This window comes from Haliotis rubra, unplaced genomic scaffold (assembly GCF_003918875.1).
Source record: "Haliotis rubra isolate DU_JTF1 unplaced genomic scaffold, ASM391887v1 Scf493, whole genome shotgun sequence".
Lineage (NCBI taxonomy): Eukaryota > Metazoa > Mollusca > Gastropoda > Lepetellida > Haliotidae > Haliotis > Haliotis rubra.
In genome coordinates, this window is record NW_025767183.1 from 709,457 (window position 1) to 726,960 (window position 17,504).

Sequence of the window (17,504 nt, forward strand, 5' to 3'; positions counted from 1 at the left end):
AACACAATTATTAGAAAATTAATGCTCGATATCTTTCCTTAAAATATCGAAATAAGTAAGCCAGTCTATATGTCAATATGTGTCATGTATAGAGCATTGGCTTCCTACACCTAGGGTCTGTTTTGTTTCACCCTCATGGGTGCCATTTGCTTTATAAGTTCTTTGTGTTCCTTACTATTGCAATAAATAGTGCTAAAAGAGGCATAAAACATTTTACCTACTTTTTTGTTTGTGTCTTCTTTTTTAAAAATGTATGTATCTAGTATTCCAAGATGAACCTCATTTCTTTCTTTATGATCTGCAAATAATTCATTCATTCGTTCTATATTTGGGTGTGTGAAGCCCATTTCTGGTGTCCCCCGCCGTGATGTTGCTGGAATATTGCTAAAAGCGGCGTAAAACCAAACTCAGTCAGTCAGTCTATACTTGGGGTGGACATTGTAATGGTACTTTTGTGACCCACTCGTGTTATTCCGGGAAAAGACGAAGAGCCTTCGTTGAGGTTACGGAAAGGGGCGAGGGGTGACGAATGTGTAATGGTATTTCGGCCAATTCTTGTTTTGGGCCATTCTGGAAACCTATGATTGTGGGTTCCAATCCGGTGTACCATGGGTGATTCTTTGGCCGTCAGCACCATCCACATTCTCATGGGTTTCATCATCACCATACCGTCTGAGACCAACTCACTCACTGTTGCCGTGGGGGCGTGGGCTAGCCTAGTGGTTAAAGCGTCCGCTCGTCAGGCAGAAGATCTGGCCTAGATTTTCGAAGCTCTCTCAGCGCTACGATAGTCGTAAGTGCCATACATTTTAACATTAACTTACAACTGTCTTAGCGCTATTAGAGCTTCGAAAATCTAGGCCCTGGGTTCGATATCCCACATGGGTACAATGTGTGAAGCCCATTCAGGCGCGTGGCAAGCCATTTTTTCGTGTAAGCTCGATAGGTTGCAAAGCTTTATATTTAGATCGTATTGAAGGCTTGCCCAACCTTTTTAGCAACAATCATGTGTAAGCCCGGGCTTCTTTTTTTATAATGGTAGCTACGCCCCTACCAGTTTTGGTGTCCCCTGCCGTGATATAGCTGGAATATTGCTAAAAGCAGGTAAAACCCAACTCACTCACTCACTATTGCCCTGTTAGTTCAGTAGTGCTGCCTTTGTGGTACTGTGACAGCACAATGAATAGTGTCCTCATTGTCCCACATTCCAGATTTCCTGATTTTGTTCAGCAAGATGTCAAAGCTTTCAATGATGTATCTTATGGACTTTTTTCTTTTCCCTACAGTTAAAGGGTGATTTTGGAAATGTGAATGTGTTCCTGGGATTTTCTTTTGGCCAATGCATCAAGATACCATTCAATTTGAATAGACTCAAATCGCAGTTGACAGCTGAGATATAGCTGAAAAGTTACTTTTGTCCAGCTGATTCCAGCTTTTTTTTCAAAATCGCTATTGTGATATGTATTATAACCTTTCAGAACTGGCCTATGTTTCATTCATTGATTGTATTTAAGAAGAAATTCAACATAGAGAGGTTAACCTTTTCGTATTTGTTGGGACTCGTAAGTCTTGTCAGAGGACACTCAGTCACTTAATGCACCGCTGTTGTCTGTGCAGACCTGCGTCATGGACACATGAACGTGGGTTCGTATCCCAGTTCGCCCCAGATTAAGATCCCCTGCTCGTGTTTTTAACCAAGGGAGGGACCCGTGGATCCGGGGTAGAATATGTCTCAGCAACCTGCATGGTTTGGGGACTAACGGGATCGGGTGGTCCTCCTACTCTACATGTCTGACTCACGATGATGCTGTTGATCACTGGATTGTCTGGTATAATTACGCCGCAAAAGAAAGCTGATGAACCTCACAACTAATTTGCATGTGTTCTACACTCTCAAGAGGAACTAATGTTCGATGAACCCTAATTTCTGTGTTCTATGTCTAAGAGGAACTAATGTTCTGACCCCCCTTATCTATCTGAACAACCCATGCTTGTCGTAAGAGACGACTAACGGGATGACATGTGACTTGGTTGACACATGCCATCCTATCCCAGTTGCGTAGATCGATGCTCATGATGTTGATCAGTTGATTGTCTGGTCCAGACTCGATTATTTACAGACCGCCGCCATATAGCTGGAGTATTGCTTAGTGCGGCGTAAAACTAAACTCATTCACTCACTATTGACTGTCATCCATAAGTATAAAGAAGTATATTTTGTCCCTGTTTGCAGTAGACTGTTACTGTAATGCAAATTGAGGTGTTTTAATGTGTTACCACATCCCGCTTTTTGTGAACATAAGGTTATTGTCCAATAAACATCATCCCCCAAAATAGTTTTGTCATTACTTTACTGGTAGATACCTATTGATTACCTGTTCAACTCGCACTCCTCACCCGATGCTTTCGGGCTAATGGTACTGTGGTCGCTATTGGTAAGGTAGTCTGTCTCACAGACCCTGAAACAAATATACCCAATGCAGCATATACAAGTCTAGAATATGTCTAGAATAGAATAGATTTCACAGTTTCTGGAGGGATGTCTCTGGACTACTATACTTTATATTATATTTATTTTGGATGCATTTTTCAACATTTTATACAAACAAATAACAGTGATATTCCAGTACACATGATGAAAAATCAAATAGTTTTAGCAGAATTTATGATTATTGAATCTGACGGGAATTCAAACGTTGAAAATATTTATTTTCTGATTAAACCGTTTTATTTTCTGTAAAATATGTTTATTTCAGAGATTATACGTTAGTGTATCCGCAAAGATATAACGCTTGCCTAGTGTTGCTATTATTTGTGTGGCATCGTACACTTGGCCAGGACCACCAGATTGGTCCAATGGATAGAACGTTTGCCATGAGAGCGAAAGCGGGGCTGGATATCGTTTCACACGGAAAGATTTCAAGGTTATTACCCTGCTGTCGCCGGGCACGGACGAGCCAGCACGGTGTATCATCGGGCGAGCACTATAAAACCTGCGTTAGTCCGTACAAATAGATGTACAGTATGCGAGAACGACGGGGTCGATGAGTTAGCCTTGTGGTTAAGGCATTCGCTCGTCACGCCGAAGACCTGGGTTTAGTTCATCACATTGGTAAAACGATTGAAGTCCATTCTGGTGTCCCGGTCGTGATATTACTGAAAGCGGCATAAAACCAGGGACACTCACTGGCTTGAACGCGACGTAAAGCTGACTACGTCGTTGCTTCCGCATAATCCACTGTGAATTCATAACCCTCATTTGACCCGTGAAGGTCCGGGTTAGAATATTGATCTTCAGTAACCCATGCTTGTCGTAAGAGGCGAATAACGGGTGGGGGGTGGGGTGGGTGTGTGTTGTGTGTGTCAGGCTCGCTGACTTGGTTGACACATGTCATCGGTTCGACCAATGGCGCAGATCGATGCTCATTTTGTTGATCACTGGATTGTCTGGTCCAGACTTGATTATTTACAGACCGCCGCCGTATAGCTGGAACATTGCTGAGTACAGCGTAAAACGAAACTCCCTCTCTCACTCGTATGTAACTGAGCTCACACGGTTGCCGCAAAGTCAAGGTCATGTCAACCTTGTCAGTTCATTCCCATTTCAGTAATTCATGTTTGTCAGTTTGCTATTCTAAAATAAATATTTTTAAAAGCCCATTTGATTTATTTTCCACGGCAGGTTTCTGTCAATAAACACTAAATCACTGGATTGTCTGGTCCAGACTCGATTATTTACAAACCGCCGCCATATAGCTGGAATATTGCTCACTCATAACCCTCATTTTTAGGGTTAATGGTGCGACCGTAAAATATTCAACTATTTCATGCAAATTCATTTCGGTTATCGGTTATTGGTTCAGTCGAGCATTTGAAATTAAACCCGGCGTATTGCAAAGCGCTATCATTTAGTTAGTTACAGAGGCGAAATATTGGGTTTAGCGTCGCGTTCAAGATTATCAAACTTGAGTGACTTGTTGCGTGTGGTTTTGCTGGTACGGTCCGGACTAACAGGTATATTTTGCTAGTCTTTGAGGCATTAACCTATATTACAATTAGGTAATGCAGCATTTTACTACACCGTGGTATGCAGTCCCCGAGCCGACCAGTCTTAGCTTTCCCTCCTAATGCTGAGCGCCAGGCAGGGCAATAACAAATACCATCTTTCAACGTCTTTGTAACTGATCGCGACTGCCGATTGTGGGTTTTGCAAGGGAGGATATAGTTCGAGGAAAGCCTTGAGGCACACGTGACAAAGTGTGCTAAGTTGCTGAGGTACTCCGCTGATATGTCCTGATCCAGGAGTGGAAACTTACTCTTACTTGACACAAGGGACGTGAGGTGCGTGACGTAAGCTTGTCAGAATCCTGCCATCATAGGTTCGAATCCAGGATTCCCCTTGACGTTTGGTTTGTCAGCACCGTTATCATGATCGATTTTGCCAAAAGTGTTAACTTGTGGTTTCCATTTTACGAGCTGATACGGGGCGGTGGGTAGCCTTGTGGTTAAAACGTTCGCTCGTCACGCCGAAGACCTGGGTTCAGTTCATCACATTGGTAAAACGATTGAAGTCCATTCTGGTGTCCCGGTCGTGATATTACTGGAAAGCGGCATAAAACTGGTTTGAACGCGACTGGCTTGACACGCGACAGTATGAAGCAAACATGACGGTACGACGTTGCTTCCTGCATAATCCACTGTGAATTCATAACCCTCATTTGACCCGTGAAGGTCCGGGTTAGAATATTGATCTTCAGTAACCCATGCTTGTCGTAAGAGGCGAATAACGGGATGGGGTGGTCAGGCTCGCTGACTTGGTTGACACATGTCATCGGTTCGACCAATGGCGCAGATCGATGCTCATTTTGTTGATCACTGGATTGTCTGGTCCAGACTTGATTATTTACAGACCGCCGCCGTATAGCTGGAAAATTGCTGAGTATGGCGTAAAATGAAACTCCCTCTATCACTCGTATGTAACTGAGCTCACACGGTTGCCGCAAAGTCAAGGTCATGTCAACCTTTGTCGTCAGTTCAACCCAGGTTCGATTCCCCACATGGGCACAATGTGTTAAGCCCATTTGTCAGTTTCATTCCCATTTCAGTAATTCATCAGTTTGTCTGTTTGCTATTCTAAAATAAATATTTTTAAAAGCCCATTTGATTTATTTTCCACGGCAGGTTTCTGTCAATAAACACTAAATCACTGGATTGTCTGGTCCAGACTCGATTATTTACAAACCGCCGCCATATAGCTGGAATATTGCTGAGTGCGGCTCACTCATAACCCTCATTTTTAGGGTTAATGGTGCGACCGTAAAATATTCAACTATTTCATGCAAATTCATTTCGGTTATCGGTTATTGGTTCAGTCGAGCATTTGAAATTAAACCCGGCGTATTGCAAAGCGCTATCATTTAGTTGGTTACAGAGGCGAAATATTTGGTTTAGCGTCGCGTTCAAGATTATCAAACTTGAGTGACTTGTCGCGTGTGGTTTTGCTGGTAGGGTCCGGACTAACAGGTATATTTTGCTAGTGTTTGAGGCATTAACCTACATTACAATTAGGTAATGCAGCATTTTACTACACCGTGGTATGCAGTCCCCGAGCCGACCAGTCTTAGCTTTCCCTCCTAATGCTGAGCGCCAGGCAGGGCAATAACAAATACCATCTTTCAACGTCTTTGTAACTGATCGCGACTGCCGATTGTGGTTTTGGCAAGGGAGGATATAGTTCGAGGAAAGCCTTGAGGCACACGTGACAAAGTGTGCTAAGTTGCTGAGGTACTCCGCTGATATGTCCTGATCCAGGAGTGGAAACTTACTCTTACTTGACACAAGGGACGTGAGGTGCGTGACGTAAGCTTGTCAGAATCCTGCCATCATAGGTTCGAATCCAGGATTCCCCTTGACGTTTGGTTTGTCAGCACCGTTATCATGATAGATTTTGCCAAAAGTGTTAACTTGTGGTTTCCATTTTACGAGCTGATACGGGGCGGTGGGGTAGCCTGGTGGTTAAAACGTTCGCTCGTCACGCCGAAGACCCTGGTTCGATTCCCCACATGGATACAATGTATGCAGCCCATTTCTGGTGTCAACCGCCGTGATATTGCTGGAATATTGCTAAAAGCGGCGTAACACCATTCTCACTCACTGCTGAGCTCATACATCGTGATAACATGATCCTGTCCAAAGGGGAGATCACTCCCGACTACATAAAGAATATCTAAGCAGGACCACATCAACTGAGAACAAAGCTTGTTTTGCGACATGTGGAACTACTACTATATATGTGTATGGAGATAGACAAAAGTGGAACATGTGTACAATGAAAAAAACATTTATTAATCAGTATCGTCATACATGTAGAACAACACGACTGACAAATTAAAATATACATAAAAAAGCTCACTCGACATTGACATATGTATTGTAATTGTGTAGAATCGGAACAAATGAAATGTATAATGAAATAGCACACGAACATCCCTGAAGACTTGTCTCTTGACCACATCTTGACGTCAAGGCTGAACACATATCATTACAGAAGCTTATTTGCTAGCACTGCAGTTCCGACTAAAATATATATGTGACACTTTTAATTGAAAGGATATTGATACAATGTAGACCCACACTCGAAACTCGTTATTTCAACATTAAGGTGTTTATACTGATAGAGATGTAGTGTTTTATGGTTACCTGATCACGTTTTTGAAAAAAAAAATCCAACTCTTCTTTCACAGAAAACAAGGACAATCGATGATATTGCAACATCTGGACAAAAACTTTGCCTAAAGATCATAAGCACATTTAGCCAGGATAGTGTCTTCAGTGAGTTTACTATCAGAGAAGTGGTAGTTTTATTACCTTGAAGTTACGACATATATGAAATTTCATTTGCTTTTGAGATACTGTAACACCTCTTCGCCTTCTTCCCATACGGTTGGCAGTGATATGCAAATTTGACAAAACACTTGACACAACTTATGACGCTGGTGTGATGGTATGGTGAAACTCTGACGTTGTCTGAACAGTCATTTACAACCGAGAATATGTATATTTTCAGAATATCTGCGGTCAAATTAGAATATGCTTTTGTGATGCTATAGTTAATAAGGTATATGGATGTTTTTTATCCAGGACTAAAACAGGAAGCAGTGACTTCAATATTAACTTTTCCGCCAAGGTAGAGAACCTCAGTCAAGTCCCATGTTTTTGCATATATAAATACCATAGCAACGGACCCACAAACTGGAAGAGATCAATCAGACTTCTTCAAGTACAATTGATGAACAACAAAAGGACACAAAGCGCTCAGACAAAATCATTTCGGAATACTTTTCATTGTAATGAAAGCTCTGAACTTATTTCCTTCACGCGAATCAGAACACGAGATAGACCTTTAACATTGGACACATGTGCACAAAAAAGTGGTACTACATTTGCTAAAGTTCATATGGCCAGATGATTTGTTCAACCAATTTTCTTGTACTTCCGGGTACACGTCGCTCCACTTCCGGTCATAGTCTGAAAAAGAGAATGGCAAATTTTGAACACGAGGACCTTTTATTTTGGAAATGGCTGTGGGTATGAGTGAACCAACTTTTAAATTCATGAACAGAAAGGGTCTCACATATACGATCTTTCTAGCAACATTTCATTTACACATGTACTTACATATAGAGATCGATCAATTCTAAAGCATAGACATATACAATACTGAATATGACAGCAGTGATGACATACACTGAATGGCTGTACATACAGATGCTTATCAGCTGCTTGTCAGTACATCATTGGTTCGTTGATTTGACACTTTTCGGAATCTAGATAAAAAGAACATGTTTGTATTCATCCTTTAAATAGTTTACACCTACCATGACCATCTCATCTCCAGATGCTGTCCTCACGTTCTTGGTCTCAAATCCATCCCCCTTTTGTGTCTCCACCAAGCTGCCACCTTCCTCCGTAACAACAACCTGAAACAGCAATCATATCATTAAGTCATCCGTGACTACAACATGAAACAACGACCTTATCATCAAGTCATGTTATAACAATCTGATACAGACAACGTATCAGTAGGTCATCCCTGACTACAACCTGAAGCAGCAATCATCCGTGACTACAACCTGAAGCAGCAATCATCCGTGACTACAACCTGAAGCAGCAATCATCCGTGACTATAACCTGAAGCAGCAATCATCCGTGACTACAACCTGAAGCAGCAATCATCCTGACTACAACCTGAAGCAGCAATCATCCGTGACTACAACCTGAAGCAGCAATCATCCTTGACTACAACCTGAAGCAGCAATCATCCCTGACTACAACCTGAAGCAGCAATCATCCGTGACTACAACCTGAAGCAGCAATCATCCGTGACTATAACCTGAAACAACCTGAAGCAGCAATCATCCGTGACAACAACCTGAAGCAGCAATCATCCTTGACTACAACCTGAAGCAGCAATCATCCGTGACTACAACCTGAAGCAGCAATCATCCGTGACAACAACCTGAAGCAGCAATCATCCGTGACTACAACCTGAAACAGCAATCATCCGTGACTATGACCTGAAGCAGCAATCATCCGTGACTACAACCTGAAGCAGCAATCATCCGTGACTACAACCTGAAGCAGCAATCATCCGTGACTACAACCTGAAGCAGCAATCATCCGTGACTATAACCTGAAGCAGCAATCATCCGTGACTACAACCTGAAGCAGCAATCATCCGTGACTACAACCTGAAGCAGCAATCATCCATGACTACAACCTGAAACAGCAATCATCCGTGACTACAACCTGAAGCAGCAATCATCCGTGACTACAACCTGAAGCAGCAATCATCCGTGACTACAACCTGAAACAGCAATCATATCATTAAGTCATACGTGACTACAACCTGAAGCAGCAATCATCCGTGAGTATAACCTGAACACAGCAATCATATCATTAAGACATCCGTGACAACCTTAGACAGCAACCATATCATTATGTCACCCGTGACATCAACCTGAAAACAATCTGAAACAAACAAATGTTGGTTATCCGTAACAACAACCTGAAACAGCAATCATCGGTCTGTAAATAATCGAGTCTGGACCAGACGATCCAGTGATCAACAACATGAGCATCGAACCGATTGGGAACCGATGACATGTGTCAACCAAGTCAGTGAGCCTGACCACCCGATCCCGTTAGTCGCTATTTACGACAAGCATAGGTTGCTGAAGATATTCTAACCTGGATCTTCACGGGTCAAACCACACCATGAAATTGAACCAGTCTTCTTCGCCAGTGACAAATTGTGACTGCCCACACGTGTCAACCTATATATTTATCGCTCTCTGATTCCACTGCCGACAGAACTTGCTCCCTGGCAGTCACATAGGTGAGACCAGGGTATCCATTGGCCCCAGGGAAATTATTGAAAGTCGTGTAAAGTATTTATGTCCGTCTCCGATGATGTCCCAAATGACTTGGACACAGTGACACCAATTGTTATGTAGCAGCCTTGAAACACATGACTGAAGCACCACCAATCCTTAAAGGCCCATTCCAGGTAAATCATTCAAATCCAAATTCCCAAAGGTGGGTTGTAATTACAGCTTACTTTCCCGGAAATTCTCTTTATGCGCGCACCCCGAAATGGACCTGTTTTTTTCTCCTGGCGTCAGTGTCATATGCACAAGAGAATCTTCTTGCCATGAATAATAATACCTGAACCCTATTCTTGTGCCATATATCCTTCGGAGCCATTTTGTCACTGAGGTGATGGTGCACATACTGTTTGCACAACTGAAGAATATGATTTCCAAAATTTCAACGAAATGTTATACCATTACATGATGAAGGCACTATAACCTTGCATAAACTGTCAGATTGTGGTCTAAACAGATTCTGAAACATAATCAAAGTTTGAATAATTAAAAAATTAAAAATGTATTTACTTAATTTTCTTCTCGAACAAATTTGAAACTCTTTGTGTTTCTGTATATATCAACGTCTCAGAAACCTTGAAGTTGAGACAAAAGCCTTTTCAAACGTATTCCACAATTGTACCTTGATGAACATATATTAGTTCTGTTATGGTGCCTGACCTTCTCACGTTTCAGTCTTGTCCATTCTGCTGGTTTGGAAAACGAGAAGAATATTAACAGACTTTGGGGAAATGGAGAAAGTTTAGTTACAAACAAACTAAAATACGTTTTCTTTGACAATGGAATGCCCAGAATATTGATGGAGGGTGACTTAGCTCTGGAACATTTAGGATGGTATTCTTTGTCAGTCCGAGTATCCATAAAGAGAACTTAATTCATCTCTTATGACTTGTACGCTTTTTTAAAGGCCTGAGGCTACTCGGATGCTACCCAAATATCAACTGAAACACTTTCCTTGTCAGCTTCAGCAGTTTGTGTACGAGCTTCAAGTACTTATATATAATTAGACTAACATGCACATCTTTTACAGAAAAAAACGGTCCCTAAGTTATATTTATAAAATATTATTGAAAGGAGTCCAGAGACCTTCTTCATTTTCATCTAGCTGCCACCTAATCTTGGCTTGCTGTATTGGGTATATTTGTTTCAGTGTCTGTATGACAGACTATCAAGTACCCTAATGGAACAGATATCATTTTTACACAGACATGGTACTACACATGTAGGAAATCATCACAGTCAGGGCCGGAAATAACTTTAAAATTGCTAGTGTACTCCGGTACAGTGGCACATGTAAAATCACTTGCCCTGATAAGTTTTCCACTATACCGGCCGTTTTCTTGTTGATTTTTTTTAAATAAACAACATTATTAACATTGGAAAGGCAATTGGACACCGGTACAGCATGGTATACAAATTTGCTTGCCCGACAGAAAAAAACACTGGACTCGGACGTCGGGCAATGGGTTATTTCCACCCCTGCACAGTATACATGAACTAGTGAAATCGGCATGCTCTAGTTTTAGTGATTTCAAAAATTGAAAATAATCAGTTTCAACTGTCAACAAAGTTAATCGTCTTTGCCAACCAAGTTTCAATACTGGCCAAATATTACCTTTACCTTTTCCAGAAAGAAAGGATACTCTCACCCTTGTGTGTAGCGTCATTGGACGTCGAGCTAGTTTGGGTATCTTGTCATTTGAACGCAACCGACATTTAATCAGTAAGAGCTAATTGGAATGTGTGATCGATGTGTTTTTCTTCTGTACATACCTTCACAGGCCTGCCATCGAGAGTGGCTGTTGAAAATTCTTCACCCAGAGTAAACGTGACCTCCTTCTCTCCAGCCTTGGTGATGGTCTTGATGGTCCAGGAACTGCCGTTGTTGGAGAGATCCTGCACCAGCTTCGACCCGGCAGACAGAGCACTCTTCGCCTTATCTATGTTCTCGTTGGAGACGCCTGAAGCAGTGAGCGAGTGAGTGAGTGAGTGAGTGAGTGGGTGGGTGGGTGAGTGAGTGAGTGAGTGAGAGTGGGTGAGTGAGTGGGTGAGTGAGTGAGTGAGTGAGGTGGTGGGTGGGTGCATCGGGTTCAAAGAGTAAATGCAACCACTAAAACCTACTGACATGAGATATTTTGCACAGCACACTTGGTCTGAAACCTTACTCTGATTATGTAATGTTTTGGTGCCGAGTGATAAAAATAATTAATGACCAGCCTGTATGAGAGTCATTGTTTCTTTTGTCCCATGTGTGACTACTCCTCTTTTGATTTGTATATTCATCTAATTTCCACGACAAAAAGTATTCTCACATTATGTTAAGTGTAAATATAGGTAGAATTAAACTTATTATATTTGAAGTGTATATTTAGATATAATTATTCTTATGATATGTAGTGTATATTTGGATAGTATTCTTCTCATATGGCAAGTGAATATCAAGACCGACATACCTGACTGACCCTATCAAAAGTTGTGTAGTATACATACTTCAGTTGGGTATCGCCACAATGCCACGGATGTTTGCACCTAAGTAAAGAGGTAGAGACAAGCGGGACGAGACGAGCTCAGGGAAAGGCAATGTTTAACGCATTTTAAGTATTATCAAGCACAGCATACGGTGTATTTACGTTACGTATTCAGCTCCCTCGCTGATAGTGTAAATGGGTTTAACGCCTCGTGTAAATGTATCAGCGAGGCCAGGTCGCAAACACAGTCACCACAGCCGACCTGGCGTCTATGGCAGAATTTAACATGGAATCTGCCTGGCATTAGGAACAGAATTCTTCATTAAATCCAGTCAAAATAGCTCTGGCATTAAAATCGGCTGTATACTTGTCTGATGTGTTTCATATGTACCCACCCTTGTCGAAACATTCCTGTGGAGAATGCCATAGAATGATGTTATTTTGCCATGTTCACAGTACAGGCTCGCCCAAAGCGATTGTACAAATATGCATACGTATTCAACCTTATGGAATGCCATGTTTCAATTTTATTTATTTAGATTATGCAATTTGATAGACATGGACAAATGTGTTATTCGCAAATTAGATAATTTAAACTCAGTATGTATATGTTGTTTATTGAAGTTACTATTCAACGCCCATAAACTAAATAGACACATTGATAATATGTAAACGCAATGGGTTATTCAACTGTTTCGGTGGATAACTGAAAGAAAGTGTACATCCCAAGTATGGAATTCTTGCTTTTCTTCACGCACTTCTTTTTGTCAACAATTCAAAAGAGTATACATACCTTTTGCTAAAGACTGACTGACTGAGTTTGGTTTTACGACGCTTTTAGCAATATTCCAGCAATATCACGGCGGGGGACACCAGAAATAGCTTCACACATTGTGCCCATGTGTGGATTCGAACCCGGGTGTTCGGCGTGACGAGCCAACGCTTTAACCATTAGGCTACCCCACCGCCCCTTTTGCTCAAGAAATGATAGTAAGTAGATGTAATAATGGGCCGAGTGGTTATTGTTTTACACCGCAGCCATATATCCCACATGTATAGCGACATTGAATCGGGATCCCGCAGACCAATGACTGACAGCATGAACACCGAGCAAGGTCACCATGACACAATCGGTCAAGTCACACAATGTATACGTGAGACTGAACTTATCGAGCAGTGAGGACAAATTCAACTCATGGGTTTAAAGTATATTATTAAAGTATACATGTATATTATATCATAATATTTTCCTTGATAAATATGAAGTGTATTATGAACAATAGATAGCAGTGACGATTCCGAGAACAGAATAATTATTTTTGAGATCTACATGCAAAAACATGGGCGTTAAGGACAAACGTGTTTCTAATCAGTAGACGGTGCCAAGGTATCTGTTTTACGAGGGTTGAACCCTTCAGGTTACAAATGCTTATGGTCTTATCCAGACAGAAATGTTCTACCGAATAATCAGAGTTGGAATGTTTTTGGTTTCCAATTCTCATTCGAGAACTGAGGTGTTAAGTTTTTCAATCCCCCTTCAAGTACAAAAGCGAGAAGCTTGTTTGTGAAATATGATATCGCAGCAATCAGAAAGCTAAAGTTCTTGTCTTGATATAAACAGAATGATATCACAACCGTGTGGGCGTATTTCTCTTCAAAGGATTTTTTATTGTGGAATCTGTAAGACTGCATTAAAAAACAGACATATGCGTTGCAGAATTTAAGGGAAATTAAGCAGTCTGATTGTGAATGTAAATCTTAGAAGTCTAGAACACTCGGAAATTAGCACATCAGCGTTAGGGAGAAGTTTCAGGAAGTCACGAAGCCTGGAACTGGATAAACAACACATACGCAGGTCAAGAGAGAGAAACCACGTATACTCCATGCCTTTACTGTTTGCAGGAAATACTGTATATCTTGAAGAATCTGTTTGATAGGGGTGTACTTTATTAGACCTGGGTAAAAACGTTTTAATCAGTAAATAAATATATTTCTGAAAATAACATAATTCTGAAACTTCTATTCATCTCTGTATATACACACGTATACGATTCAGAGGTACAGATAAGTTGCGTATCTGCGTAAATTACGCAAATATTTATGTGAAAACTCAATTCCTATTTAGTCTATTGCGTACAAGTACGCTTGAATTTTTGTAAATACCCAATAAATGTGATCTTACATACCCAATTGAGACGAACACAAGAGAGTACATAACTCAATGACCCAAAAGGTTATCAGTAGCTCTAAACGATGTATGCGACATCCTAGTGAAAGCGAAGACGTTAGGTAGCCAAGTGGTTAAGGCGTTCGCTCGTCACGCCGAAGATTCCCCAAATGGGTACAATGTGTGAAGCCCATTTCTGGTGTCCCCGTGACATTGCTGAAATATTGCTAAAGGCGGCGCAAAACTCAACTCACTCACTCACTCCTGGTGGAAGGCTTCTTCTGTGTCTGGGACACTTGTACCTACTTCTGGATTCAGCTGCTGATTTCATACACTCTGCAACCTGACCCCAATTTCCTTACTGGTAAGGTTGTAATGTAAATAGTTAGATGAATCCCTATGGGGTGTTTACATGAATACTTTCCCCCACTCAAGATGGTTGCCATCGGAAGACCGGGACATGCTTGTACGCGAGCACATGGGGTTATCTTCGTAAGTTACACCTTTGAGTAAAGACTTATATGAATTTGTAGCTTCATCCTTGTTAGTTTCTTTTCTTATCAGGTGATACAAAGTTTAATATTTCAGAATATAGGTGTTCGCTTGACACGCCGTTAGTTTATGTCCATATGGCAAACGCTCAAATAATTATGGAAATACTGAAGCCCTTGATTGTTGCTCTTGAAACATTGACGTCATTAATCAAATGGTTCTATTCCTCTCTACAGCTGTGCGTGATAAGCTGCTCAGCAGTGCTTCCCAATGATGTCAATGAGTTCTTAATCGATACTTGTGTAGAATTCATTTCCAGAATCTCATCATGCTAAGTGGTTATTAATTCGGATGACAATTCTTCTGTTATTGGATTATTACCTAAATTTATCATCCCTCATTCTAGGTCAAAAGCAGGATGATTTCAGACCAAATAAAATCTTCAGCTTGATGTGAATGAATGTGGTTTTATGCCGCTCGCTATTCGAGGAATATCGTGGCGAGTGGCAACTGAAGTATGCTTCATACATTTGTATCGTGCGGGGAATCATGGAACCCTGGCGGAAAACGCTTCGTCCACTAGGCGACCCCACTGCGCAAATATCCTTCTTAAAATAAGCTTTCTTTACGTTATCATTTATAGCGAACTGCTGGGATCATCGTTAGTTGATCGTGTTTCAAAGGTACAGTGACATTCTTATCAAGTCATTTTTGTGAAATCAAGTCTGGTTTTAGCACATATTTCCTATTTCTTACAAGTGGGGCGTCTTCACCATTCCAATAGTCAACTTCCCTTTATGACGAACAGTCTTCCAAAAGCTCCAGCCTGTTCCCTAAGCAAGATTTCAAAGGGCGTCACATATCTCTTGATCAGAAGTTGACTAATCAAGATTGCAACTTTCAAGGTTTCGGTGAAGTTTTCAAAACAGTTTATGGCAGACATGTGGACGCCATTTCCAAATCAAATTTGGGAACGGCATCCGAGGCAATTCCCGATTTTGAATTGTAGCACATTTCCGACTTTTATCAGGTAAATAGTTGACTAGCCTTTGCATATGTTTATGACGGATGAAACCACTGGGGCAGGATACGCTTATCTTTTCGGGGGGCCATCGAGACCTTGGGCTATCTTTCAGTTGTTTGCCCCACCCTTAATTTCAAACACTTTATTGTAAATGTTTGCAAACAATGGGCATATACTTCATCTGGTGGAGATTAAAATGTTTCTAAATTTAGCACTAAATGTCACATCATACAGCTAAGATCATATCAACTATAATTAAAAGTGCACATGACATGAGATGAACGAGGGCCACCTAGAATCCATCCAATCATGGAATGTACTGATACTGATATTTTCCAACAAATGACAAAGTGAGGATTCAAAGGGACACGGCTGAATCTATTGACTTTTTGGTCAGCTCACCGTGCGCCTCTCACACATGCACGTGCTAATGATGTATTATTTACGGCTGATCAATGATGTGTGCAACAGAAATACTCCCTCGGCCCCAATCAAACCCCGTCAGCTCCAGAGAACTATTCCCATCTTGTCAATCAAATCATTGCCAACATCATGTTCAATTTTACTCAAGCCGGACTGATTCGGAGTTTATACCATGGCTTAGTGGTAGATAATCCCAGCGGGATAGCCGTCAATATATCCAATATTAATCCAGAACCAGCCTTTTCAATCAGCGCACAATGCCGAATCCCCAGTGACACGGAACTGAAGTTAAGAACAAAATAAGATGCGGATTCACATGGTTACCGAAGTGTTTATGCCGGAATGATTTCAAACCTGAATCATGGACGTTTAAAGTTACTGTACCTTTGTGTACATTCAGTAAAAAATAGTGAGTGAGTCTAATTTTACGCCGCTTTTAGCAATATTCCAGCAATTTTACGGCAGGAAGACACCAGAAATGGGCTTCACACATTGTACCCATGTGGGGAATCGAACCCGGGTCGTCAGCGTCACGAGTCAACGCTTTTAAGCACTAGGCTACCCCACCGCCCCAGTCAGAAATAGTATACACTTAGCCATATCTATACTTTGTGTACAAAAGAGTTAGCATTGAAAATTGTATAAACGATGAGATGTGTACAGTCAAACACCATTTTGTCGAACTAAGATGTATAGCAATTACGGTTCGCTCGAACTAAACGTTTTGTCGTTTCGAAAGCTCTCTTTTATTCATCATTTTCCGGTTGTCACGATCCTCGGATAACTCAAAGTTTTTATCTAGGTCTCTTCAACTTCAACAAAGATGTGTAAATGTATATTCAAGTAAAGTGTAATTATTACCCAAGGCAAACATGCCTGGCCATGGTGAACAGAAGAATACCATATACGTTAGTTGGTAACCAAGAACAGAGAATAACGCAGACGATATGCATGTGATTACTCGTTAGATATGAAAAGCAAACACATAAAACAATGAATGTTCTGACGAAGTATGACTGACTGACGGAGTTTGGTTTTACGCCGCTTTTAGCAATATTCCAGCAACATCACGGCGGGGGACTCCAGAAATGGGCTTCACACATTGTACCCATGTGGGGATTCGAACCCGGGTCTGTGGCGTGACGGGCCAACGCTTTAACCACTAGGCTACCCCACCGCCCTGACGAAGTATGAAAACTTGATAACGTTTGTGAATGCAATACAGCATGTCATTATTTCTCCGTCGGTCTAAGAATTGGCAATTTGTAAAACAAATACTATTCGAATAATTTATTTAAATTCACATACATTTTTGTGTGTAAATTTATTACCCCAATAAGAATAAAAATACTTAAAAACGCATTTTCAAGCTTCAACACACATTGCCGAGAGATATAAACTCTAATCAAATCAGCCCACTTTATATCAGACGATATACATAATAAGAAATACAGTCAACAGTATACAGTATGTAACATTCAAAT

General features: G+C 41.1%; 1 protein-coding gene across 2 annotated transcripts in view; it reads right to left on the bottom strand.

Moving 5' to 3' along the window:
* Positions 1–6,335: 6,335 nt before the first annotated feature.
* LOC124291506 (fatty acid-binding protein, heart-like) overlaps positions 6,336–17,504 on the bottom strand; it is a 57,440-nt gene continuing 46,271 nt past the window's right edge. For both annotated transcript variants that reach the window (XM_046728492.1, XM_046728491.1), the window contains exons 2-4: positions 11,220–11,407; positions 7,878–7,979; positions 6,336–7,527 (exon numbers count right to left, since the gene is read on the bottom strand). In XM_046728492.1, the coding sequence (XP_046584448.1) occupies positions 7,474–7,527; positions 7,878–7,979; positions 11,220–11,407 (344 nt within the window). In that variant the 3' untranslated portion in view covers positions 6,336–7,473. The remainder of the gene's footprint in view (positions 7,528–7,877; positions 7,980–11,219; positions 11,408–17,504) is intronic.